This window comes from Paramisgurnus dabryanus, chromosome 4, assembly GCF_030506205.2.
Source record: "Paramisgurnus dabryanus chromosome 4, PD_genome_1.1, whole genome shotgun sequence".
Classification (NCBI taxonomy): Eukaryota; Metazoa; Chordata; class Actinopteri; order Cypriniformes; family Cobitidae; genus Paramisgurnus; species Paramisgurnus dabryanus.
The window spans coordinates 23,145,446-23,171,566 of NC_133340.1; the positions used below are offsets into that span (position 1 = coordinate 23,145,446).

Consider the following 26,121-nt stretch of genomic DNA (forward strand, 5'->3'; position numbering starts at 1 on the left):
TAACTTTTTATAACACCTACCTGGGTGTGGATTATAAAGCAGTGTTAGTTAAAGGATTTTGCTTTGTACACTTTTCCACTTACAAACAAATCAACTGCGATGGGAGTCATGAATGAGTTTAGTACTATGTTGATACCCATCATGCATTACAGGATGAAGCTTTATTTTGATGATTGTCACCATTGTTGAGATTCGCCCATTGGTTCTTAGTGTCTTTATGTGTTTCATTAAGTCAGTAGTTGAAAACATCGGTGTATTTAGTTTTTTTTTTTTCGTAAGAACGTGATTGCTACAACAGCTTTAATATCTAATTGTGACACTACAGGTCAGGGGTCTCATTTATAAAACTGTGCATAGAATCCATACTAAAAGTTTACGTATGCACAAAAGCCAAGCGTATGGCAAAACATATTCAGATTTATAAAACTATGGGTACGCACACCAGCAAGCAATGTTCCTTTTATAAATCACATACCACCTACCCTTTACACGCCCATGATTAACCATAAATAGTCAATGCAAATCACCTCATGAATGCTGCCTGCATATTAATAAAGCTGGCATTCAATTGTTCTTTCATAAGCTAAATGCTCCTGGCCAAACACAAGTCATTGGCATAATCCTCCAGCATTGCAATCATGCAGCATTTAAATATGTTTACAGCAAAATTATCGTACACCTTGCAAAATCACAGAATAAATGAGAAGTATCACTAAAATAAAATAGATGTGTTTTCTGCTGCTTTTGTGCATGTGTCTGATATATGTGTCTGATACAGTAGATTGGTCTACTCTGTAATTTCATAGCAACACTAATACAGTAGAGTTTTCTTTGCAAATGTTTTTATCAAACCATTATGACAGCCTTTTAACCTTTATAGAGTCAATGACCCAAATAAAGCAAACATTGATCACCACAATTGTTGTTTTCATAAAATAATTGTGGATGTAAAAGTGACGTTTACTGCTATCTGGGTTACAAATGAAGGGTAAGTAAACTTTGCTTAAAATTCCAATATACATTTATTTCCAAACAATTGTCTTAGGAAGAAAATATGATGCAAGGGCAAAGCTTTTGATTGTTTTATCTAAAAACAGAAAGGCGACAGTAGTGGTAAGATCTGTTAACCTGAAGTGAATGAAATCTTTATCTGTCAATAAATATCTGTTTTAAGTCCTCTAAATTATGTTGAAGACATTGATTATTAATATATATTATTTTTAAACAGATAATTACTCCAGTAATTAAAAACTGCATTAAAAATAAATAATTAAAATTAAATAAATTGATTTAATATTACATATTATATGGAAATGTGCTTTACTCGTTTTAGTTGCATTACATAAATGGTCAAGAGTCCAACTAAAACAAACACTGATCACCATAATTGTGACTTTAAATGACACAAAACAACCTAGTAAGTGAATTGTGTTTTCTATAGCAATATTTTTACAGAATCTTCTGAAATAGAGTTTTGAAGTCTGAAAAGACTTTAAGACATTATGATGATTTTTGTGTAGTTTGTTTTGTTTTATGGTACAGAATTTATACATTTTTTGCCTATTCTTTCTATTCAGGGCAGGCAAGGATAGTCGAATCTGCAACTATTTCCCTGAGTATACCACTCACATTACATTAAGTAATGTTATACTCTAAGATTAAATCATACTCACATATAATTGTCAGAAGACTTTCCCGTGGTTGATTATCTGAAAAAAGTTCACGAAAGCAGATGACTTCTTGTCTTTTATAAAATTTAATAATACAATTTAGTTGTTTGTGATTACACATTTTGCTGAATTAAAAAGAAAATAAATAAAAATTCCAAATTAGATAAAAAGTAATAAAACAAAAATACAGTCTAAAAATACTAAGTCTAGAGCACACAAGATTTCAGGCTTTCAGATAACGGAGATGCTGGCAGCGGTGTCCAGATCTGAATAAGTTCTGCAGCAGCATCATTTTATAGGGACAGTCTCAAGGCCAAATTCTAGGAATCATATTCAAGGCCTTTGATCCTTACATTTACTGGGAAATTCCCCAATCATCTTATATATGCGACGAAGTCTCTTTGTTGTTCTTCTCCGAGGTCTTCTGCGCTTTCTCCAATGAAGACAGGTCTTTAAATCATGCTTTAAACTGTAATGTATCGCTTATGATTTGTTATATCTAATAATAAACTAGTAAATACAAAACCATATATTTGTCATTTTGTTGGAAATTTAAAAGCTGTCATGCATATATTCCCAACTCTGTGATTATAATACTTTGCATTAAAGCAACACTTGGCGTATAAAATAATAAAAATATTTTAACATAACAAAAGGAGTATAAAATAACAAACCATAGTTTTCTATTGCTCCTAAGAATTACATATAAAATTAGGTGTATTATTTGGCTTATAAAGCTTGGATAATTTGCTAAATCTTACCCAACAGTTTCAGTATGTTTTTTCTGATGATTCTGAAAACTTTCAGAATGAGCAAATCTCTCTCCACAGATCGGGCAGACGTACGGTTTCTCTCCTGTGTGAACTCTCTCATGGACTTTTAAGTTAACTTCCTGAGTAAAAGTCTTCTTACAATGAGAACATTTGTAAGGTTTTTCACCTGTATGAGTTCTCTGGTGTCTCACTAAATGTGAACGTTGACTAAAACTCCTTCCACAGACATTACATTTGTAAGGTTTCTCTCCAGTGTGAATTCTTTCATGGGCTTTTAAGGAAGCTGAATGAGCAAATGTCTTCTCACACTGAGAGCATTTGTAAGGTTTTTCACCTGTATGAGTTCTCTGGTGTTTCACTAAACTGGCACGGTGACTGAAACTCTTCCCACAGACATTACAGTTATGAGGTTTCTCTCCAGTGTGAATTCTCTCATGAACTCTAATAGAACTTAAATCAGAGAAGCTCTTTCCACAGATCGGGCAGACGTAAGGTTTCTCTCCAGTGTGAACTCTCTCATGAACTCTAATAGAACTTAAATCAGAGAAGCTCTTTCCACAGATCGGGCAGATGTAAGGTTTCTCTCCAGTGTGAACTCTCTCATGGGCTTTTAAGTGACCTGCATGAGCAACCGTCTTCTCACACTGAAAGCATTTGTAAGGTTTTTCACCTGTATGAGTTCTCTGGTGTCTCACTAAACTGTCATGTCGATTAAATCTCTTCCCACAAACACTACAGTGATGAGGTTTCTCTCCAGTGTGAATTCTCTTGTGGGCTTTTAAGTGACCTGCATGAGCAAACGTCTTCTCACACTGAGAACATTTGTAAGGTTTTTCACCTGTATGAGTTCTCTGGTGTCTCACTAAACTCTCATGTCGATTAAAACTCTTCCCACATTGAAAGCAGACGTAAGGTTTCTCTCCGGTGTGAATTCTCTCATGGACTATCAGATGAGATTTATGACTGAAACGTTTATCACAGTGTGAACATTGAAAGGGTTTTTCTTCAGTGTGTAGTGTTTTGTGTGACTTGCACTGATACGGTCTCTCATTAGTGTGTTTCTTCAGATGATGTTCATGTTCTGTGTGTTTTCTCTCATGGCTCTCTAAATATCTCAACGTCTTTCCACCGCTGATGCAGGAAAGAATCGAGGACGTTATTTCTCCATCCAAACACAATTCACTCTTTACATCTGAAAGAAACATGAAACAAATAAATTGACTTTTATTTATATAAAGTAGGATGAATTGAGATTCTGTATCTTTTCTATATTCACACAGAGAGAGAAGACAGCTGTCAGTGTTGGTATTATAGCTGCTTGGGTAATTACATATTGATTAAATCAAATTGTTTTGTCTTTTACTGAATTTATACTTAAACCACATTTCCCTTATAATAGTTTACTATGGAAAAGGGTTAACATAAAATTTAGCTTGTTGTGTTTCTATTCAGGGTTAACCGGTCAACATGAGCATCCCTACTTCCGTGTTGGTTTTGACAACCTGCTGGTGATACCCATATGAACACAGAGCCGGTGTTAATTTAATATCAGGGATTTTACTGTGTATAGCTCTGGCAATTTGGGGAAATTAGTTTTGTGATATTACAAACCTCCTGTCAACTATTGTGCACACCCCTACAATAAAGTTTTATTTTATATATATATATATATATATATATATATATATATATATATATATATATATATATATATATATATATATAAAAATTGCTTCACACCCAAATCCCTAATAAAAAAGCCACAAATCTCAACTAGTTTTAAAAAATAGATGTGTGTCACACTTTTAGTGGTTTTTACGAAACAAATGCCACTTGATATCATTGTTTGCTGCATACTCTTGTGAAAAAAAATATATTGCATAACTTTTAACACAAAGTTTTAGAAATTTGAAAAATACATTCTTGGAGCTTTCCATTGTTATGATTATTTTAGGTTTACAGTATGCTATTAGTGTTATAAATGTGTATAAACAACTTCATCTCATCTGTGGGCCCCTTACATTTGACAAAATTCTCACTCCGTCATTTTCTTTCTCAAAAAGATGAATATAAACTACACACTTAGAGCTACATAAACAGTTTGTGTGGGCCCGCAACATTTGGGGTTAAAGAATTGTAAAAATGCAACAATTGGGGAGACATAAATTTACCTGACAGAAAAAAATCATGACCATCATCATTGTCTTCATATTCATCAGATGTGGGTTCAGTTTTTATTTCTGTAGGTTCAGTTTTAATCTTCATCATGAGGTTCTTGCAGTCGATGAGTTTGACTGAACACATCTTGAGTTTGGTCTGCAGGATCTGCTGCTGTTCTCCAGCGTTACAGACAGAATCCAGAGACTCTGTGGAGGTTTGATCAGTAGATTCCTCATCCTGTAAGCCCTGATCAGTTCCTAATTTACAGCACATCACATCCATCTCTTCATCAACACTAAAATACACAGAGACAAGACTCTGTTTACTCTCAATAAACCACTTGAGAAAGAAAAACACTGAGTATATACAAACACATCACACGCGAGCTCTTTCTTTCTTTCTTTCTTTAGTGGGTTTATTGGCGGACTAAAGAGCTGCAGAGCGCCTCCTGCTTTACTGGAGAGAAAAGACACTCAACACTTCATTCATCGCTCATTCATTACACAAGAAAGTTGATGTTTCTTCATGGTGTGGTAATGACTGTCACAATTCTGATTTTTACCAGTGTCAAAGAATACAGTCTTCACCTGCAATAGCGATTGGAGATTTACACATATATGGATAAGGAGGAAAGAAGAAGTTGATAAACTCAACAAGTGCTGAAGAAACAAAATAAAGACAAACATCAAACTTTTAAAGGTATAATGATAGGACATTGTAAAGAAAATAATGATTAAAGAATGGGAACATCAGTGTGATTTAAAATGCTATGAAAAGTCTTAATAAAACAATGTTACATTTACTAAAAGAGGAAAATTAGTTCAGTAAAGGTCAAAGGACGAACGTCTAACTTAAGGAAACGTTAATCACAATAATGGTGACTTCAAATGAACCCATAACAAACACAAACTTAAGATTTAATTTGATACATTCTGTGATTACATCACGTCAGAAAGAAGATTTGTCTACTAAATCACGTGTGTGGATGCTGGAATAGTTGAGCACTTGTATTTTGTTCTGATAACTGTTTAGAAGTTAAACTTATCATCCCGGTTTGGAAAATAAGGCTGCAAGTTATAATTTTAGTTTTTTTAACAGAGATGATGATAGAGAGGCAAACGTGAAAGATAGCAGCTTTTGGAGTCATACACCCAGCAATGTTCATTTAATACTGGGGATTTCGCTGTATTCATCTATTGCATTTTGTCTTTCTTCATAATTTTAGTATTACTTTCTCCAGAAAAAAATCCAGGAAAATTTAGTTAATTTGACACAGAATGACCAGCAGGTGTTCACCATTAATGTCTTAATCATCACTTCATTATCTTATTAACTTTAACACTGCTTCAGTGTTAAATTTTAAAACCAGTCTTTTTACACACCCATCTGGGAGTGGATTATATATACACAAAGCAGTGTTGATTTACCACCGGGGATTTTGCTGTGTAGAGAAGACGACAACTGGGTCATTGTTCAATTGTGGTGGCAAATGAGAGAAATAATTTTTTTAAAACATAATAAAATTTATTGTTTTGCATTTAAAATTATTTTAAATTGCTATATCAATTAAAATTGAAGCTTAATAAAATTTTGTGGTGTTACCAATATTTGAACCACAGACACTAACACCACAGACAAATTAGCCTAAATCCACTCTTCTAAAGTTTTCTAAAATGGAGGCTGCCATCATGATGATTTCAAGATCAGGGGACATTTAGGAAATATTAATGTATTTATTTATCAAAAAAAAAAAAAAAAATTAAAATCTGCAAGTTATAAACATAACATCACAGACACACAAACACTTATAAAGTGTGACAGATGAAATTGTCAGAAATTTAGATAACTTTAAGAAAATTATTAAAAAAGAATGCACTCACCATGCACCCCTCAGATTAACCAGCACCTGCACTGACCAATGAAGTAGTACAAATATATTTCCTCCTTTACTTAAAAGGGCAACATCCATTGTCATAACACCACAGACATGAATTTGAACTACTTGTTTTCTTAAATATATAACGTTATTTTAATAAAATTGTAGAAATAAAATCTATATTCACAATATAACCACTTCATTTGTGTAAAAATGTAATATTGATGCAATTATAATCCATAATATCTCTCCATAATAGGTGTGGCAGGAACTTCAATGTTGCCAGAGTCCGTCTCAGTGTTTGATGGTTTCTCGCTCAGTTTTACTTTTACCCATTGTTCTCTTTCACTGATGAAGTCTTTTTTCATGAAGTTTTCATGACTAATGAAGTTTACATGCTAATGGTATGTGCTTCACATGTACATTTATTAATGAAAGTGTGAAACATGTGTCACTAAACGATACTGTTACGCATCCTCACGCTTTTTCTTCTTCTTCCTTTATTTCTTTACGCCATTCCAGCATCTACGGCTATTCATGGGGAACCAGTTAATCCATACACAAGTTTTTTTCAGACAAGTTGATCCATACACTGGTTGGGGGAGTGACAATTTGGCACCTGGAGTAAACCCACGCTGACACAGCGAGAACATGCAAACTCCACACAGAAAGGCCACCTGCCCTAGCCGGGGCTTGAACCAGGGACCTTCTTGCTGTGAGGCAACAGCACTGAGCGACTGTGTTGCCCCCTCACGCTTTTGGGTATACCCGTCTACAGCTCAAATTTACTTGTAGTGAATAATTCAGAGTAATGCAGAATAAATCCAAACGTAACAATTTATTAGCCAGGTAAGCAACATGATAATTCAAAAATAATTTCAACTAATATAACATTCATCAATCATAAGAAATGTCAACAATACCAATTCACTAGTTCGCCTGCGCATTCAGATCTTGATGATTAATGGTAAACAAACTTGGCTTGCTGTCCTCGAAGGGAGCTCTGTACCTGAGCTCTGAACCTTCAGAGAGAGCGAACCTGAGGCTGGGGCTCGAGCCACAAGTTCAACCCCCTGCAACGGAACTGCAAAGAGGAAGAAAGAGAGAGTGAAGGAGGAGATGGGGAGGAGGAGGGATGTCGGAAAAGAAAGCAGCTGGACAGGAAGGCCTGAAGGCTGCCTTATATACGCCCATGATGATGATGATGATGATGATGATTGACAGGCCTGAATGTTTAGGCTCCTCCCGAACCTACGTTTAGAACTGCATATAATTCAAAGTCTAATTCAAACAATAAAATGCATTGATCAATCATACAAAACACTGAATAATACAAAAGGAGAAAGTAAACGACAAATTAATTCAACATTCAATTCAAGCAATATAACACACTGATCAATCACACAAAAAACATTAATTGTAAAAATTTAGAGAGTTTAGAAATGTTACCTGGCGATGAGAACTAAATATTAGCTTTTTTGGGACCACAAATAACCGAGGTCAATGTAAAGTCATTCATAGAAATAAATTGTTTTTGGAGTCTGGTGTCTCACTAAATGTTCATGTCGACTGAAACTCTTCCCACAAACAGTTCAGTGATAAGGTATCTCTCCAGTGTGAATTCTCTCGTGGACTTTTAAGTGACCTGCCTGAGTAAAAGTCTTTCCACATTGAGAGCAGACGTAAGGTTTCTCTCCTGTATGAACTCGCTGGTGCTTTAAAACGTTAGCATGTTGCCTAAAACCCCTCCCACAGACATTACATTTGTAGGGTTTCTCTCCAGTGTGAATTCTCTCATGGGCTTTTAAGGAACCTGACTGAGCAAAAGTCTTCTCACACTGAGAGCATTTGTAAGGTCTTTCACGTGTATGAGTTCTGTGGTGTGACACTAAACTGTCACGTCGACTGAAACTCATCCCACAAACACTACAGTGATAAGGTTTCTCTCCAGTATGAACTCTCTGATGGACTTTAATAGAACTTAAATCAGAGAAGCTCTTTCCACAATGAGAGCATTTGTAAGGTTTTTCACCTGTATGAGTTCTCTGGTGTTTCACTAAACTGACACGTTGACTGAAACTCTTCCCACAAACATTACAGTGATGAGGTTTCTCTCCAGTGTGAACTCTCTTATGAACATTTAAATGAGATGAATTCGAAAATCTCTTCCCACATTGAAAGCAGACGTAAGGTTTCTCTCCAGTGTGAATTCTCTCATGGATTATCAGCTGAGATTTATGACTGAAACGTTTATCACAGTGTGAACATTGATAGGGTTTTTGTTCAGTGTGTAGTGTTTTGTGTGACTTGCACTGATACGGTCTCTCATTAGTGTGTTTCTTCAGATGATGTTCATGTTCTTTGTGTTTTCTCTCATGGCTCTCTAAATATCTCAATGTCTCTCCACCGCTGATGCAGGAAAGAGTCGAGGACGTTATTTCTCCATCCAAACATAATTCACTCTTTACATCTGAAAGAAACATGAAACAAATAAATTGACTTTTATTTATATAAAGTAGGATGAATTGAGATTCAGTATCTTTTCTATATTCACTCAGAGAGAATAGACAGCTGTCAGTGTTGGTATTATAGCTGCTTGGGTAATTACATATTGATTAAATCAAATTGTTTTGTCTTTTACTGAATTTACACTTAAAACCACATTTTCCTTATAATAGTTCACTATGGAAAAGGGTTAACATAAAATTTTGCTTGTTGTGTTTCTATTCAGAGCTCATAAGATGACTTGATGAGCGTGCTTTACTTTGGTTAGTGGTTAACTGGTCAATATGAGCATCCCTACTTCAGTGTTGGTTTTGACACTCTGCTGGTGATACCCATATGAACACAGAGCCGGTGTTTATTTAATATCAGGGATTTTACTGTGTATAGCTCTGGCAATTTGGGGAAATTGGTTTTGCGATATTACAATCCTACTGTCAACTATTGTGCACACCCCTAAAATAAAGTATTATTTTATATAAAAAAAACAAATAAAACAAATTGCTTCACACCCAAATCCCTAATAAAAAAGCCACAAATCTCAACTAGTTTAAAAAAAATAGATGTGTGTCACACTTTTAGTGGTTTTTCCGAAACAAATGCCACTTGGTGTCATTGTTTGCTGCATACTCTTGTGAAAAAAAATATTATTGCATAACTATTAACACAAAGTTTTAGAAATTTGAAAAATACATTCTTGGAGCTTTCCATTGTTATGATTATTTTAGGTGTACAGTATGCTATTAGTGTTATAAATGTGTATTAACAACTTCATCTCATCTGTGGGCCCCTTACATTTGACTAAATTCTAACTCCGTCATTTTCTTTTTCAAAAAGGTGATGAATTTAAACTACACACTTAGAGCTACATAAACAGTTTGTGTGGGCCCGCAACAGTTAAGGTTAAAAAATAGTAAAAATGCAACAATTGTGGAGACATAAATTTACCTGACAGAAAAAAATCATGACCATCATTGTGATTGTCTTCATATTCATCAGATGTGGGTTCAGTTTTTATTTCTGTGGGTTCAGTTTTGATCTTCATCATGAGGTTCTTGCAGTCCATGAGTTTGACTGAACACATGTTGAGTTTGGTCTGCAGGATCTGCTGCTGTTCTCCAGCGTTACAGACAGAATCCAGAGACTCTGTGGAGGTTTGATCAGTAGATTCCTCATCCTGTAAGCCCTGATCAGTTCCTGATTTACAGCACATCACATCCATCTCTTCATCAACACTAAAATACACAGAGACAAGACTCTGTTTACTCTCAATAAAACACTCAAGAGAGAAAAACACTGAGGATACACAAACACATCACACGTGAGCTCTTTCTTTCTTTCTTTCTTTAGTTGGTTTATCGGCGGACTAAAGAACTGCAGAGCGCCTCCTGCTGTACTGGAGAGAGAACCCTGCTGAAAAACAATACAATTCTTTACGAAAACTCTAAGGTTCCAATTGAAATACATAAGGAATACAAATAGTTAAATAAAGGTGATTTGCAAACTTATTATTTTGCAAAGTAGTTTATCAGAGTTAGCCAAAATATTTTGACCCCATAGAAAAGTAGGCCATTTAAATAATTTCACAAACATACCTTACAAAAACATTACCGGTGCATCTTGACACAAAACAATGACACAGATATATTTTAAGATGTCAGTTCAAGGTGTTTTGGGCTAAGACGCAGCTTTAGGTCTGAGAACTGTGCACATTAATTTTTTTATCATTCAATACCTTTGCTAATGCTGTGTTAGTAGGCAAGGCAAGTTTATTTGTATAGCACATTTCATACACAGATGTCATTCAAAGTGCTTTACGTAGAAATTATACAGTACAGTAATAAACTGTTGTTGTAAATCATGTGATGTAGAAATACCATTGAATGTAGCTGGGAAATGGAGCTACCAATAGTTTATTGTGATTGAACATGTTTTTTTAAAGATATAATTTAGAAGTAATTTTCTATCCTGATTTTGACTCTCGGAGCTTACCTAAGCACAATCTGGGTTAAACACAAACATCTGTAAATCATTTGCCCTGATAAACTGTGGCTTAAAGAGGATAACAAAGAAGAAATGTCTTTGTCCCGAACTTTAAAGAGTGCACAAACTAAAAAATAAGATTGAGAGTTTAGAAATGTTACCTGGCGATGAAAACTACACACAGCGATCGTAGCTGGTCTCCACACCACAGACAAAATAAAAAAGGATCCAGCCCCAGACACCAGATCATGTCAGAAAATATAAGTTTACTTTGTTAAAGCATCTGTCAGATATAAGGCGGATCAATCGTTGCTAGAGGAGAGCATAAACAGAGTCGTGAGACGGAGGTTTTAGATGATAAAATAGAACAGAGTTTTATTGATGGACAGCTTAGTTTCAGTTGCATATGCCTCAATGTTCAAACCTCGTCCACCCCAGGAATACAGCATGCACGGTTATATCCAAAATTGCTCAGCTGCATCATCCCTTAGACCTTGGGCTTCCATAAACATTCTCTTTATCTATCTCTGTTTACACACAGACAGAACAGCTCTATGAAACTTCCCAAATGTGAAACTGAACCACCAAGAGACATATAAAATATAGAAACACAATGAATTAATGAATGAAATAATAAAATATAGAAATATAATAATGAATGAATAAAAACAATAATGAATAAATGAATTAATAAACAATACTGTAATAATAAAAATAATAATAATGAAATTGATAATGATAAAATAATATTAATCAAATACAATAATTAAATGGATAATAACTAATGATTATAAAATGACTATGATGATTATGTAAATAAATGATTAAACATAAAAAACACTATAATAAAAAGATTCTGCATGTAAGGATCTAAGGTAGGATCCTTCAACATGATATAACACTTAGATCTCATTGGTCGATGTGTTTATTTGTCAGGCGAAAGAGGGAAAATAAAAAAAAATTTACACAGTGGTAAAAGACTTCGATTTTTTGCGTCGCAAATAACCGAGCTCAAAGTAATTTATAGAAATCAATTGCTTTTGTTTTAGCATGTTATCGCGTCAAACATTCTCACAGCAAATACATGACCATAGTGTAAAGACACTTTGATGATTTCAAAGTAGTTTGTTATTTGGTATGTTTCTTCTGATGATGCTGAAGATTTCCAGAATAAGCAAATCTCTCTCCACAGATCGAGCAGACATAAGGTTTCTCACCAGTGTGAACTCTCTGATGTAACACTAAATTGACACGTTGATTAAAACTCTTCCCACAGACACTACAGTGATGAGGTTTCTCTCCAGTGTGAACTCTCTCATGAACTCTAAAATAAGATGGATTAGAGAAGCTCTTACCACAATGAAAGCAGACGTAAGGTTTCTCTCCAGTGTGAAGTCTCTGATGGGCTTTTAAGTTATATGACTGAGTAAAAGTCTTCTCACAGTAAGAGCATTTGTAAGGTTTTTCACCTGTATGAGTTCTCTGGTGTGAAACTAAATTATTTAGTTGATTAAAACTCTTCCCACAAACACTACAGTGATGAGGTTTCTCTCCAGTATGAACTCTCTGGTGAGCTTTTAAGTTACTTGCCTGAGCAAACGTCTTCTCACATTGAGAGCATTTGTAAGGTTTTTCACCTGTATGAGTTCTCTGGTGTGAAACTAAATTATTAAGTTGATAAAAACTCATCCCACAAACATTACAGTGATGAGGTTTCTCTCCAGTGTGAATTCTCTCATGGCGTTTCATATGAGATTTATGACGGAAACTTTTATCACAGTGTGAACATTGATAAGGTTTCTCTTCAGAGTGAATTTTCTGGTGTGATTTCAATTGACCTGATTTCCTGAAGGTTTTTCCACATTCACTGCACTGATATGGTTTCTTCAGATGTTGCTTCTGTTTTGTGTGTTGTCTCTCTAAATGTCTCTGTGAGCTCAATGTCTCTCCACCGTTGATGCAGAAATCTTTTTGTGCAGTCAGTCGCTCTTCTGATGTTGAGGACATTACTTCTCCTTCCAAACACGATTCACTCCTTACATCTGAAAGAAACATGAAACAATTAAATTCACTTTTTAAAGATAAAGTGAGATTCTGTATCATTTTCTATATTCACACAGAAACAAAGGACAACTGTCAGCGCTGTTTACTGAGTTTATACTTAAAACCACATTTTCCTTATAATAGTTTACTATGGAAAAGGCTTAACATAAAATTTAGCTTGTTGTGTTTCTAGTCACACAGCAAAATCAACTCTGCTGGGTGTACATATTGTCCCAATCATACAGAGTTAAAAAGTAACACTGAAGTTGAGTTAAAAGCTGCAATCAGTAATATTATTCTCTCTATCACCATCTGTTTGAAACCTAAAATTGCATTTTACATCTTACTAGTAGGGGCGGTTTCCAGGACAGGGGTTAGACTAGTCCTAGACTAAAATTAATGTAAGAGCTGTCCAAACAAACTTACACTGACATATCTTAAAATACATCAGTGCTCTTTGTTTTGCCTCAAAATGAACACCAGTAATGTGTTTAGTAAGACATGTTTGTTAAAACTAGTTATATTTTCTAATTAAACTAAGGCCTAGTCTTGGCTTAAGCTAATCCCTGTCCGGGAAGCTACCCTGTAGAATATTTTTTTTAAACTTAGGTTTTGATAGTTTTGTTTCATTTAAAGTCACCATTACTGTGATCAGTGTTTGTTTTAGTTGGGCTTGAGCGTTAGCATGTCACTTTGTTCTAGTTGCTGTAATTTAGTGTGTTTAAGACATGTTTGTTATGGCTAAGAAAAGACAATCGTGTAGATCAATGGTGATGGTAATACGTAGGCTAATGTCAAAAATAATCAAAAAATCTGATTTATTAATTTAGTGTTTTCTCAATCATCAGAAGCATTAATTTCTGTTAATCATGTGATACTACAGTATAATGTCCAGAACTCATAACATTTTTATCATTCTAAAGGATTTAAAAAATATAACCGCTTTACAAATTGTACACACAATCATCAAGAATTGGAGTATGAATCGCAACAATGGTGACAAGGAAAATGGTAAAAATGTTCATTATTTATTCATGCTGCAGTCCTGGATGAGATTTGTAATTTGTTAATACCCAGCATGTATTGCAGCATGAAGCTATTCATTTTATTGTCACTTGTGATTCATACCCTGATTCTTGATGTTTGTGTGTCTACACTATTCAGCGGTTCATTTTAAGTGTCAGTGTTTCAAAATTGTTTGGAATGACAAATTGCTATGATAAAGCTGGATCACATACTATAATATCACATAATGACACTTCCAGTGATTGGGCAGTGGGCAAACATAATACATCAAATTTCTAGATAATTATATTCAGACTTCATGTTTTAGCCACCACTATAAAACTTGTATATTATTTGCTATAACAAACATGTTTTATAGCAGTCAGATAAAATCTAAGAGTCAAGTCCAACTAAAACAAACACTGGTCACAATAATGGTGACTTTACCATTAAAAAATTTAAGTTAAACCACTTCAACTTGATTTTATAAGTTAGGTCAACTTTCACAACCCAAAACTTTTAATAAGTTTTGAGAAATTGAGAAAGTTGTTTTAAAGGGCCATATTGCATGAAAGTGCTAGCATTGTCACTTTGTAGGTGTGAGCAAAAATTAGGTCATTGAAATTTGGTTCTCCTTATGATGTTATAAGGAGATCTTATTATAATAATACCCCCCCCCCTAATCTGCACTGCCATTTAGTGCAGATAGAGAGAAAGAAATATAAAAAATAATTGACGGCACAATTGAGTTTAAATTGCATCAAACCACCATCATTGTGATCAGCGCATTTGCATTTTAGGACACACCCAAAACGACACACTTTTGCTCACACCTACAAAGTGGCAACGCTAAAGGGCGATTTATAGTCGTGCGTAAGTATGGCGTAGGCCAGGGGTTCCCAAACTTTTTTTCCTGCGCACCCCCTTCTATGTCCCAACCGGGTTGGCGCACCCCCAATCCCCATTTAAAAAAAAATCCAAAAAAGCTTTGTTTTCTCACCATAAATACTCATGTTTAATCATGCGCAAATACCCAAGGGCCGGTTGCACTAGCCGGACGTTAAGAAGTTGGGTGTAATAGTCCTACGTCGGGCTTAGCTACGTCCAACATTGTGAAAAATATTTACGCCTATTGCACCATCTGAAACTACGCTCAGCGTAGATGATGCGCGCCCCCGTGTATGCGTTTAACCACTGTGATATTTAGACGCCATTCGAGTTTACTATGGTAAAAAACGTACACTTACTGCCGTCAGCTAATAGATGACATATGAGAGGTTTCCTCATGTTTACCAGTGCGTCATGTGCAGACCCATCAAACACATTAACGAAAGCCTTTACTGTTCGCACAAAAGGTGTATAATAGTTTGCAGATTCATTATAACAGCTCAAGTTTCAAACAAAATTAAATGAAAGCTCTCTACAGTAAGTATTTATGTATTTTATTATATAATTCATTGGCGGTCTCTTTACCATGCATGAAAACACATTGCTTGCGTATCCTGTGCCCATGTCTCGTCACATTTCATTATTTCTATTTTTGCCATAAAAAAGTCTCTCTCTCTTGGTCCCTCTCCTCCTTCGTGACTAACAACTTTATCATAAGACGTCCCACATGACAGTTTCCCTGATTTCAGTCAGTTAAGCATATTTATAATATATATGGAATGAATGAAACGAGTTGGCACGCATATAGCGGCTGCAGTGCATAACAGAAGAGCAGTGCGTAGAAAAAGACAGCAGCTGTCTTCTACGTTTCTATCAAAAACTAATAAATTATAGTTTTTTATTTAAAATAAAAGCGATTACAAAGGAAATGTTTACTGTTCATTTTTTATTTATTGTATGGAAAAATCCCACTTAAAGAAACAGACCGCCATTACATTTTTCCTCTCGCGCACCCCCTGGTGGCAGCTCGCGTACCCCTGGGGGTGCGCGTACCACACTTTGGGAATCCCTGGCGTAGGCTATCCGTAGCCTTTGCGTAGCTCTGCGTAGCCTGACGTGCACCTCGCAAAAATTTTAACAGCGCGTGAGTTCTACCAGAACCCCTCCCGTCAGGTAAAACAAACTGCGTCATAGCTATTTCCGTTTGCGACGGTGAAAACAAAGATGAGCCAAGTTGAGGAGTGATTTAACTCAAACTGCAACAAAAGTCGCTGTTTATTTACTTCCATCATTGCTGGTCTTCTCAAATCATACACAACAAGTTGCGGTTTCTTCTTCATTTGTGGGTTAACTTGCCAAGTTTCTTCTTCTCTGACGGTCGCCCTGCTACTGTGGTTACACACGTGGATACTGCCTACAAGCGGTTTGCGCGTGTGTTTGCACGTCGACGCGGAGGACAACGCAAAAGTATAAATGAAAACCGACGCGGAACCTACCGTAGGACCTACGGACGACTATAACGAGCCCTTAACATTTTCATGCCATGGGCCCTTTAACTTCATGCTGCACTTTTTGCAGGGTGTGTATGGTTGTGATTTACAAATTTTGTAGAATGTATTTTTGGGCCAACCCATATAATCACTGTGTCTTATTTGGGCACCCGTGAAAAAACGTTCTGGCTATGTCCCTAGATATTAAGTGTTATAAATATGTATTAACAACTTGGTCTCTGTGGGTCTGTGACATTTTACAAAATTCTCACTCCGTTTTTCTCAAAAAGGTGATTAATATATGTAAACTACACTCATAGAGTTACATAAACAATGTTTGTGAGCCTGCAACAGTTGATTTAAAAATACAACAATAATTGAGGAGACATACCTGACAGAACAAAATCATGACCATCACTGTGTTTGTCTTCATATTCATCAGATGTGGGTTCAGTTTTTATTTCTGTAGGTTCAGTTTTTATCTTCATCATGAGGTTCCTGAAGTCGATGAGTTTGACTGAACACATCTTGAGTTTGGTCTGCAGGATCTGCTGCCCATCTCCAGCGTTACAGACAGAATCCAGAGACTCTGTGGAGGTTTGATCAATAGATTCCTCATCCTGTAAGCCCTGATCAGTTCCTGATTTACAGCACATCACATCCATCTCATCATCAACACTAAAATACACAGAGACAAGACTCTGTTTACACTCAATAAAACACTCAAGAGAGAAAAACACTGAGGATACACAAACACATCACACGCGAGCTCTTTCTTTCTTTCTTTAGTGGGTTTATCGGCGGACTAAAGAGCTGCAGAGCGCCTCCTGCTGTACTGGAGAGAGAAGACGCTCAACACTTATTCATTTCACAAGAAGGGACTGTTGGATGCCACCCGGGGAAGAGATGACAAAAACTTTGAGTTTACAGAATAAAACCTGCTCCTGACTAGGTTAAGTTCACCGAGTAAGTTACTTTGGAAACAGATTCTGAGTATAAGTTACCTCTCCATCAGCATTATGAAAGCCATTACCACAACATGAAGAAATCAACCTCCTTGTGTAATGAATGAGAGATGAATGAAGTGTTGAGCGTCTTCTCTCTCCAGTACAGCAGGAGGCGCTCTGCAGCTCTTTAGTCCGCCAATAAACCCACTAAAGAAAGAAAGAAAGAAAGAGCTCGCGTGTGATGTGTTTGTATATACTCAGTGTTTTTCTCTCTTGAGTGTTTTATTGAGTGGAAACAGAGTCTTGTCTCTGTTTATTTTAGTGTTGTTGATGATGGATGTGATGTGCTGTAAATCAGTAGGAACTGATCTGTCCATGCTGGATATTGATGATTTCATCACAGAAATCTCTCAGCTGAAGAAAGAGGTGGCGTTACTGGAGACAAAGCTGAGGTTAAGAGGAGATGAAGGACTGAAGAGAGAGGTTTGTACAGCTTAAACATCCTTTACCTGAATCAGACAACATCAAATCATTTCTAATCTTACTCTGTGTGTGTTTGTTGTGAATCTTCCAAACAGGACTCCGAGCTCAGTCTGACTTTACTCTGTTATACTGAGTCAAAGCCCACAGACGCTCAGAACACTACAGTGTGTGACAGTAATCAGGGCTTACAGGATGAGGAATCTACTGATCAAACCTCCACAGAGTCTCTGAATTCTGTCTGTAACGCTGGAGAACTGCAGCAGATCCTGCAGACCAAACTCAAGATGTGTTCAGTCAAACTCATCGACTTCAGGAACCTCATGATAAAGATTAAAACTGAACCTACAGAAATAAAAACTGAACCAACAGAAGATGAATATGAAGACAATCACAATGATGGTCATGATTTTTTTCTGTCAGGTAAATTTATGTCTCCACAATTGTTGCATTTTTACTATTTTTTAACCTTAACTGTTGCGGGCCCACACAAACTGTTTTATGTTGCTCTAAGTGTGTAGTTTAAATTCATCACCTTTTTGAAAAAGAAAATGACAGAGAGAGAATTTTGTCAAATGTAAGGGGCCCACAGATGAGATCAAGTTGTTAATACACAATTATAACACTAATAGCATACTGTAAGCCTAAAATAATCATAACAATGGAAAGCTCCAAGAATGTATTTTTCAAATTTCTAAAACTTTGTGTTAATAGTTATGCAATAATATATTTTATTTTCACAAGAATATGCAGCAAACAATGACACCAAGTGGCATTTGTTTCGGAAAAAACACTAAAAGTGTGACACACATCTATTTTTTAAAACTAGTTGAGATTTGTGGCTTTTTTATTAGGGATTTGGGTGTGAAGCAATTTGTTTTATTTTTTTTTTTATATAAAATAAAACTTTATTGTAGGGGAGTGCACAATAATTGACAGGAGGTTTGTAATATCGCAAAACTAATTTCCCCAAATTGCCAGAGCTATACACAGTAAAATCCCTGATATTAAATTAACACCGGCTCTGTGTTCATATGGGTATCACCAGCAGGGTGTCAAAACCAACACTGAAGTAGGGATGCTCATATTGACCAGTTAACCACTAACCGAAGTAAAGCACGCTCATCAAGTCATCTTATGAGCCCTGAATAGAAACACAACAAGCTAAATTTTATGTTAACACTTTTCCATAGTAAACTACTATAAGGAAAAGTTTTAAGTATAAATTCAGTAAAAGACAAAACAATTTGATTTAATCAATATGTAATTACCCATGCAGCTATAATGCCAACAATGACAGCTGTCTTCTCTCTCTGAGTGAATATAGAAAAGATACTGAATCTCAATTCATCCTACTTTATATAAATAAAAGTCATTTTATGTGTTTCATGTTTCTTTCAGATGTAAAGAGTGAATTGTGTTTGGATGGAGAAATAACGTCCTCGACTCTTTCCTGCATCAGCGGTGGAAAGACGTTGAGATATTTAGAGAGCCATGAGAGAAAACACACAGAACATGAACATCATCTGAAGAAACACACTAATGAGAGACCGTATCAGTGCAAGTCACACAAAACACTACACACTGAACAAAAACCCTTTCAATGTTCACACTGTGATAAAAGTTTCAGTTATAAATCTCATCTGATAGTCCACGAGAGAATTCACACTGGAGAGAAACCTCATCACTGTAATGTTTGTGGGAAGAGTTTTAATCGACATGAGAGTTTAGTGAGACACCAGAGAACTCATACAGGTGAAAAACCTTACAAATGCTCTCAGTGTGAGAAGACGTTTGCTCATTCAAGTAACTTAAAAGCCCATGAGAGAGTTCACACTGGAGAGAAACCTTACGTCTGCTGGATCTGTGGAAAGAGCTTCTTTGATTTAAGTTCTATTAGAGTCCATGAGAGACTTCACACTAGAGAGAAACCTCATAACTGTAATGTCTGTGGGAAGAGTTTCAGTCAACGTGTCCGTTTAGTGAGACATCAGAGAACTCATACAGGTGAAAAACCTTACAAATGCTCTCATTGTGGAAAGAGCTTCTCTGATTTAAGTTCTATTAGAGTTCATGAGAGAGTTCACACTGGAGAGAAACCTCATCACTGTAGTGTTTGTGGGATGAGTTTCAGTCGACGTGACAGTTTAGTGTCACACCAGAGAACTCATACAGGTGAAAAACCTTACAAATGCTCTCAGTGTGAGAAGACATTTACTCAGGCAGGTCACTTAAAAGCCCATGAAAGAGTTCACACTGGAGAGAAACCTTACGTCTGCTCGATCTGTGGAAAGAGCTTCTTTGATTTAAGTTCTATTAGAGTCCATGAGAGACTTCACACTGGAGAGAAACCTCATAACTGTAATGTCTGTGGGAAGAGTTTTAGTCAACGTGTCAGTTTAGTGAGACATCAGAGAACTCATACAGGTGAAAAACCTTACAAATGCTTTCATTGTGGAAAGAGTTTCTCTGATTTAAGTTCTATTAGAGTCCATGAGAGAGTTCACACAGGAGAGAAACCGTACGTCTGCCCGATCTGTGGAGAGAGATTTGCTCATTCTGGAAGTTTTCAGAATCATCAGAAAAAACATACTGAAACTTTTGGGTAAGATGCAAATTATCCAAGCTTTATAAGCCAAATAATACACCTAATTTTATATGTAATTCTTAGGAGCAATAGAAACCTATGCTTTGTTATTTTATACTCCTTTTGTTATGTTAAACTATTTTTATAATTTTATACGCCAAGTGTTGCTTTAATGCAAAGTATTATAATCACCGAGTTGGGAATATATGTGTGACAGCTCTTAAATTGCATGTTTAACAAAATGACAAATATGTGATGCATACTATTTACAGGACCACGAGAAAACGGCAACATCGCAACCTGACCATACGTGTCAACCCGTTTGACTAAGGCTGGAGGCCCCACTGTCGTCGTTAATGCAGGTTCAGTGGCAAACGGGTTTGTATGGCATACTATTCACAAGACACACGAAACGCCAAAAATCGCAATCCGACCATACGTGCCAACCCGTTTGACTAAGGCCAGGCCCCACTATGGTCGTTAATGCAGGTTCAGTGGCAAACGGTTGCAAACTATTTAATGCAATTCATTTTGAAGTGTTCATGCAGATAAGGTTTTTATTTATTTATTTGGTTGGTCTGTGTTATGACCGTGAGTGCTTTGTTCCGTAAAAATAACTATTGCGAGTTAAGTACCTTTACTAGACAAATTATGCAAATGCTTTGTTGAAGAGAAAAGTTTTAAGTCTAGATTTAAAATGATCGACTGTGTCTGATTCTCGGACATCGGTTGGTAAATCATTCCAGAGCTTAGGGGCTAAGTAGGAAAAGGATCTTCCACTTTTAGACACTTTTGATAGTCTAGGGATAATCAATAGGCCAGAATTTTGCGACCGTAGTGTGCGTGATGGATTGTATTCTGATAGTAATTCTCTAAGATATGAGGGTGCTAGGCCATTTAAAGCTTTTGTAGGTGATTAGTGTTATTTTAAATTGTATGCGATATTTAACTGGTAGCCAGTGTAAAGATGCCAGAATTGGGCTTATGTGGTCATACTTCTTAGATCGAGTAAGTACCCTTGCAGAAGCGTTTTGAACTAGCTGAAGCTTGTTTACCTGATTTGCATGGCATCCCCCGAGTAGCAAGTTACAATAGTCTATTCTAGAGGTCATAAAAGCATGAATAAGCTTCTCTGCGTCAGATGTAGACAGTATATGGCGTATTTTTGAGATATTTCTAAGATGGAAGAATGCTGTCGAACATCACACCTAAGTTCCTAACCGTGGAAGATGGCACCACAGTGCAGCCATCTATGTGCAACTTGTAATCTGACATATTATGTTTGTAGCGATTTGGTTCAATAATAAGTATCTCTGTCTTATTAGAGTTGAGCTTAAGAAAGTTATGTGCCATCCAGTCACTAACATCGCTAATGCAGTCTGTTAGCTTAGAAAAGGGTGTGTTTTGCTGGGATGTGAGGAGATGTAAAGCTGGGTATCATCCGCATAGCAGTGAAAACTTATGTTTCCTGATAATGTCTCCTAGGGGTAACATATATAACGAGAACAGGATAGGACCTAAAACTGATCCCTGCGGTACACTGTATTTAACCAGGGAGTGATATGACTCTTCCTCATTTACATAAACAAAGTGATAGCGATTGGTTAGATATGACCTAAACCAGGCTAGCGCCTGACCACTGATACCAACATAGTTTTCTAGTCTACTGAGTAAGATTGTGTGATCTATTGTGTCAAAGGCTGCACTAAGGTCTAGTAATATAAGGATTGAGATTTCACCACGATCGGATGTTAGGAGAAGGTCATTTGTAACTCTAAGCAGCGCTGTCTCTGTGCTATGGTGGGGCCTGAATCCTGATTGGAACTTTTCATATGTAGTATTATTTGTTAAGAATGTGCGTAATTGGCTTGCCACTACCTTTTCTAATATTTTCTAAAGAAAAGGGAGATTTGAGGTTAGTCTAAAGTTATTAAGCTCTCCCTGATCAAGCTGTGGTTTTTTAATCAGCGGTTTAATAACTGCTAGTTTGAAAGCTGTTGGAACGTATCCTATTTCAAAATCAATTCTCCATATGTTTACATGACCTTTTCTGCAGCTCTCTATATAGGTCATAACCGAAATTGCACGAGCCAACTCAATAACCATTTCTCAATATACCTGTGTCATAACTTTACTTTTTTTCCAAGTTTGATGAATGTGTTTGTTTGTGTCAAATAAGATATTGACTTTGTTTTGTGTCTGCAGGATGGACTTCTTTTTCCTGGAGGAGTGTCAAACCGTGATTTCCTCAAGTTACTTTGCTGACTGCGCCTAAAATATTCAGCACCATATGATATGTAACAATCCTGTCATTTTATGTGTTACTGTAGTTGACTTAACGCTATGATAGCAATGCACATTTGGCAGAATATTAATAAAACATTATTAATGAAAAAGTCCTTCAGATGTCAATTTTTATTAATTAAAATACATTTTTTAAAATCTTGTTTCATTACAGGTATGCACACAAGTGTCCCATGTAGGCTATGGCTTTTAACAGTTTATACATTTTTTTTTCTCAATAAACAATGTTTGCATTGTAAATGTTTCAATCCTTTGTCCTCCTGCCTACAACCTTAATGTTTCATAGTCACTACATAATATAGCAGATTAAAAAGATCCTTTGTTACTTTGGGAGACAAAGAGCATGTACAAATGTTATGACTTTTATAAAGCCGTTTGTATGTTTGCGGAAAGGCTTTGCATTTGTCACTTTACATTCAGCAATACAAGACCACTATAGGTGTAGTAAGATATTATGCAATATCAATATATGGCACTTGTAATACACTTTCTGGACAGGGATTAGTTTAAGACCGGACTAGTTTAAATAGTCAATATAACAAATTTTAACAAACATGCCTTACTAAAATCATTACTTGTGTGCATTTTGAGGCAAAACAAAGGGCACAAACATATATTTTAAGATATGTCAGTACAAGTTGTTTTCAGTTTGGACAGCTCTTACATTTATTTTAGTCTAGGACTAGTCTAATCCCTGTCGGGAAACCACCCCTTTGTATACTACCATTAAACCTAAAAAGAAAACGTAGTTTGTGTGTGTCTTAAGAATTTTGATTTCTTTGATATTATAAGTGAATCAATACCTATAGAAGAACTGACTTCATTTAAGTTCAATTAAGTTAAAAACTTAAAATAAGTTTTATAAATTTACATTTTCTCAATTTAAAAGAAAATGTTAAGGTGAAAAAACGTAACATTTTTAACCGTGATGATGTTTAGACTTTTCATACTAACCAACACCATAGAATTGCACTAGCTAAAAAAAAAAACAAGCTAAGAACAAGAGTCAATTCCAGCTAAAACATACACTGATCACCATAATGGTGACTTTAACAACATCTACCTAAGGCTCTGTTTACACGTACATGGTTATTTTTAAAAACTGAGAGATTTACCTTCGTTTGTGCCCCTCGTTTACACGCAAACGGAGAACTCGCCTCTGAAACCGATTGTTTCTAAGAACTCCGGCCAGATTGGAGATCTTGAAAATCTTCGGTTGCACGGTTGCATGTAAAGTGAGACAAACGGATGTTTAAAGTGACACTATGTAATTTTTCAACCTTCATAATAAATTTTCAAGACCGTTGTGATAGGACTTTAAATAGGTTGAATGACATGTCTACCATAGCCTGACGGGGTCTGTATCACTTTTACTCGTATTTTAAAACTTAGGGTTTCTGGTAGTAACCAGAGCACAAAAAAACTACAAAAATCGACTGCTTTACGGCATACGTCACTTCCTCCACACAATTTGTTTTTAACGTGAATTTTGCTGGAAGCTACTTAAGGAGTGTAGAGAGCAGTTTCTATTATGTGACTCTGTGGCTCAGTCTTTAGAGCCACAGACCTATGACACGGGCGACCCGGGTTCGATTCCCCTTTAAGGTAATTTTTTATATAAACTGTTGATTCATACATAAATGCGATGTTCTTTATAAATTACGGCGATTATATTGCATATAGTTCCCTGTATTCAGATGCTGTGTTCACGTATTTACCTTTCTTTTACTGTGTCTATGATATATTTACATTACAATCCAGGATGCTATAGCACTCAAACTTGCTCACAGTGTAAAACCAAACCCTATTCATTCACCAATCAGATCCGAGCGTTTCTCTCTTCTCTCTTCCTCATTTGCTGCGTTCCGCTGTCACTCGCGTGACGTATTACAAAGCGGCAGACCTAAACGCATCGGTTTACTTGGATTTGGAGCGATTTTCACACAAAAAAGAGGAATAACGAGCGCCATTGCGGAAAATCCTGATGGCGAGGGGGAGAGAGAGAGGATGCAACAATATTTGTTTGGAAAAAGGCAAGGAAATACGTCTGGTCGTTTCTGAATTGGAAGGCTGCAGCCTCCGGAGGTCAAATATACAGGCTGCACACGTCATCAAGCCTGGTTTATTAAGGTAAACTGAGCATTACATTCGCAAGTCATAAGCATACTGCAACAATTTACGATTAACTAAGTATAATAGTCAACTTTGTAATTGTTAATATTGTGAAATAAGACAGTCTTGATGACGTATACAGCTTAGAAATACGACATCCGGAGGCTGCAACCTTCAGATTGAGAAATGGCTTCTGCCACGACGAGTTCCTCATCAGAAGGTTGTAACATGACTGCGTTTCTCCCTGTTGTCTCAAAATGTTGATCGTTTAGCATTTTAAAGGTTTAGTTTTTAGTTTAGTTTTAAGGTTGGCCAGTTCCTTTCCTTTGCGACAGTGCTGCGGCGCTTGTGGGCTCTAGGGGCGCTAGAAGTGAACAATACGTGTCTAGCACCCCCTAGTGGCCAAAAAGTTTCATGGTGTCCCTTTAAGCAGGCAACGTAACAGAGTATGCGCCAGAGCTCGCACCTACGTCAAAAGTGCGACCCATGTTTACATGTGACTGCTACTCTGAATGCTTCCAAGATCACATTTATGTTCGTGCAAACTCGTTTCGTGTGTTTGTATTTGCAAATACAGCTGCTCCATTATGTCGAGGAACAGAGACGAGTGCTCTGAGGTCAGCAATTTTACGCGTGTTTGACTTCATGCGGCGCTGCAACGGATGATGTCAAAGTACCGCGAGAGCGATTCGAAATTAGACCTCTACGTATGATTCCTCAACTCGCTCTCGCGGTACTTTGACGTCATCGATCACCTACTGCAACAACTCCTCCCTCCAACATGAAGAACCAGTTCGCGTCACCACCAGCGCAGCCGGTGATTGGCTTACGTGGGCTTGAGCTTCTCTTGACGGCATACATGCACGGGTACGTGTAAATAAACACTTTTCTGAAAACTGACATGTGTGCACGATATTATTTTTGAAACCGGAGAGGTTGAAATGTCCGTTTATGAAAATAACCGCCCACGTGTAAACATAGCCTAAGTTGAAGCAACCCTAAAGAGTTTTTGCTCTTTGCTCCCCCTACAGGTTGGAAGCGAATTGTCCATTACCACTGTCGTAAATAATTTAGCCTACTGCAGCAAAGCTGGCTCTGATTGGATTGTAGGTCTGCCGTAAAGCAAGTTTTTGTAGTTTTCACTCAAACTACAGGACCGCGACCCGACGGTTGAAAACTTCTTTAGTGCGGTTTTGGCCGTTAGAGCGCTGCATGGCGAATGTGAAGGTGCTGTTCACCCTGTTTCGAGTGGATGAATGACTGAAACTTTTTTGGAAACGTTATTTTAAGGTAAAAAAAAA

General features: G+C 36.5%; 2 protein-coding genes across 3 annotated transcripts; one reads left to right on the plus strand and one right to left on the minus strand.

The window, feature by feature from the left end:
* Positions 1–1,313: 1,313 nt before the first annotated feature.
* On the minus strand, positions 1,314–17,183 carry LOC135785746 (uncharacterized). The gene is made up of 5 exons (XM_073814594.1): positions 16,782–17,183; positions 12,102–13,006; positions 9,930–10,284; positions 8,114–8,949; positions 1,314–3,471 (listed from the first exon to the last, which is right to left on the minus strand). The coding sequence occupies exons 1-5, from the start codon at positions 17,053–17,055 to the stop codon at positions 2,428–2,430; spliced, it is 3,414 nt and encodes a 1,137-aa protein (XP_073670695.1). The 5' UTR covers positions 17,056–17,183; the 3' UTR covers positions 1,314–2,427.
* Positions 17,184–17,542: 359 nt separating this feature from the next.
* On the plus strand, positions 17,543–24,120 carry LOC141282024 (uncharacterized). Of its 2 annotated transcripts, none has more exons than XM_073814335.1 (5): positions 17,543–17,820; positions 17,916–18,240; positions 19,219–20,422; positions 20,677–20,766; positions 22,610–24,120. In XM_073814335.1, the coding sequence occupies exons 1-4, from the start codon at positions 17,668–17,670 to the stop codon at positions 20,732–20,734; spliced, it is 1,740 nt and encodes a 579-aa protein (XP_073670436.1). In that variant the 5' UTR covers positions 17,543–17,667; the 3' UTR covers positions 20,735–20,766; positions 22,610–24,120. The 2 variants fall into 2 exon arrangements, with proteins under 2 accessions (XP_073670436.1, XP_073670435.1); XM_073814334.1 differs by having other exon boundaries at positions 20,677–20,782; positions 22,610–24,077.
* Positions 24,121–26,121: the final 2,001 nt, after the last annotated feature.

Excerpts from the sequence above, each read along its gene's own strand:
- LOC135785746 (XM_073814594.1), bottom strand. The coding sequence starts at position 17,055 with ATGGATGTGATGTGCTGTAAATCAGGAACTGATCAGGGCTTACAGGAT. Across the intron at positions 13,007-16,781 it reads TCATGATTTTGTTCTGTCAG|ATGTAAGGAGTGAATCGTGT; the intron begins GTATGTCTCCTC and ends TGTTTCTTTCAG. Across the intron at positions 10,285-12,101 it reads AGCATCATCAGAAGAAACAT|TCCTCAGTGTTTTTCTCTCT; the intron begins ACCAAATAACAA and ends TGTGTTTGTGTA.
- LOC141282024 (XM_073814335.1), top strand. The coding sequence starts at position 17,668 with ATGATGGATGTGATGTGCTGTAAATCAGTAGGAACTGATCTGTCCATG. Across the intron at positions 18,241-19,218 it reads TCATGATTTTTTTCTGTCAG|ATGTAAAGAGTGAATTGTGT; the intron begins GTAAATTTATGT and ends TGTTTCTTTCAG. Across the intron at positions 20,423-20,676 it reads AAACATACTGAAACTTTTGG|GACCACGAGAAAACGGCAAC; the intron begins GTAAGATGCAAA and ends TACTATTTACAG.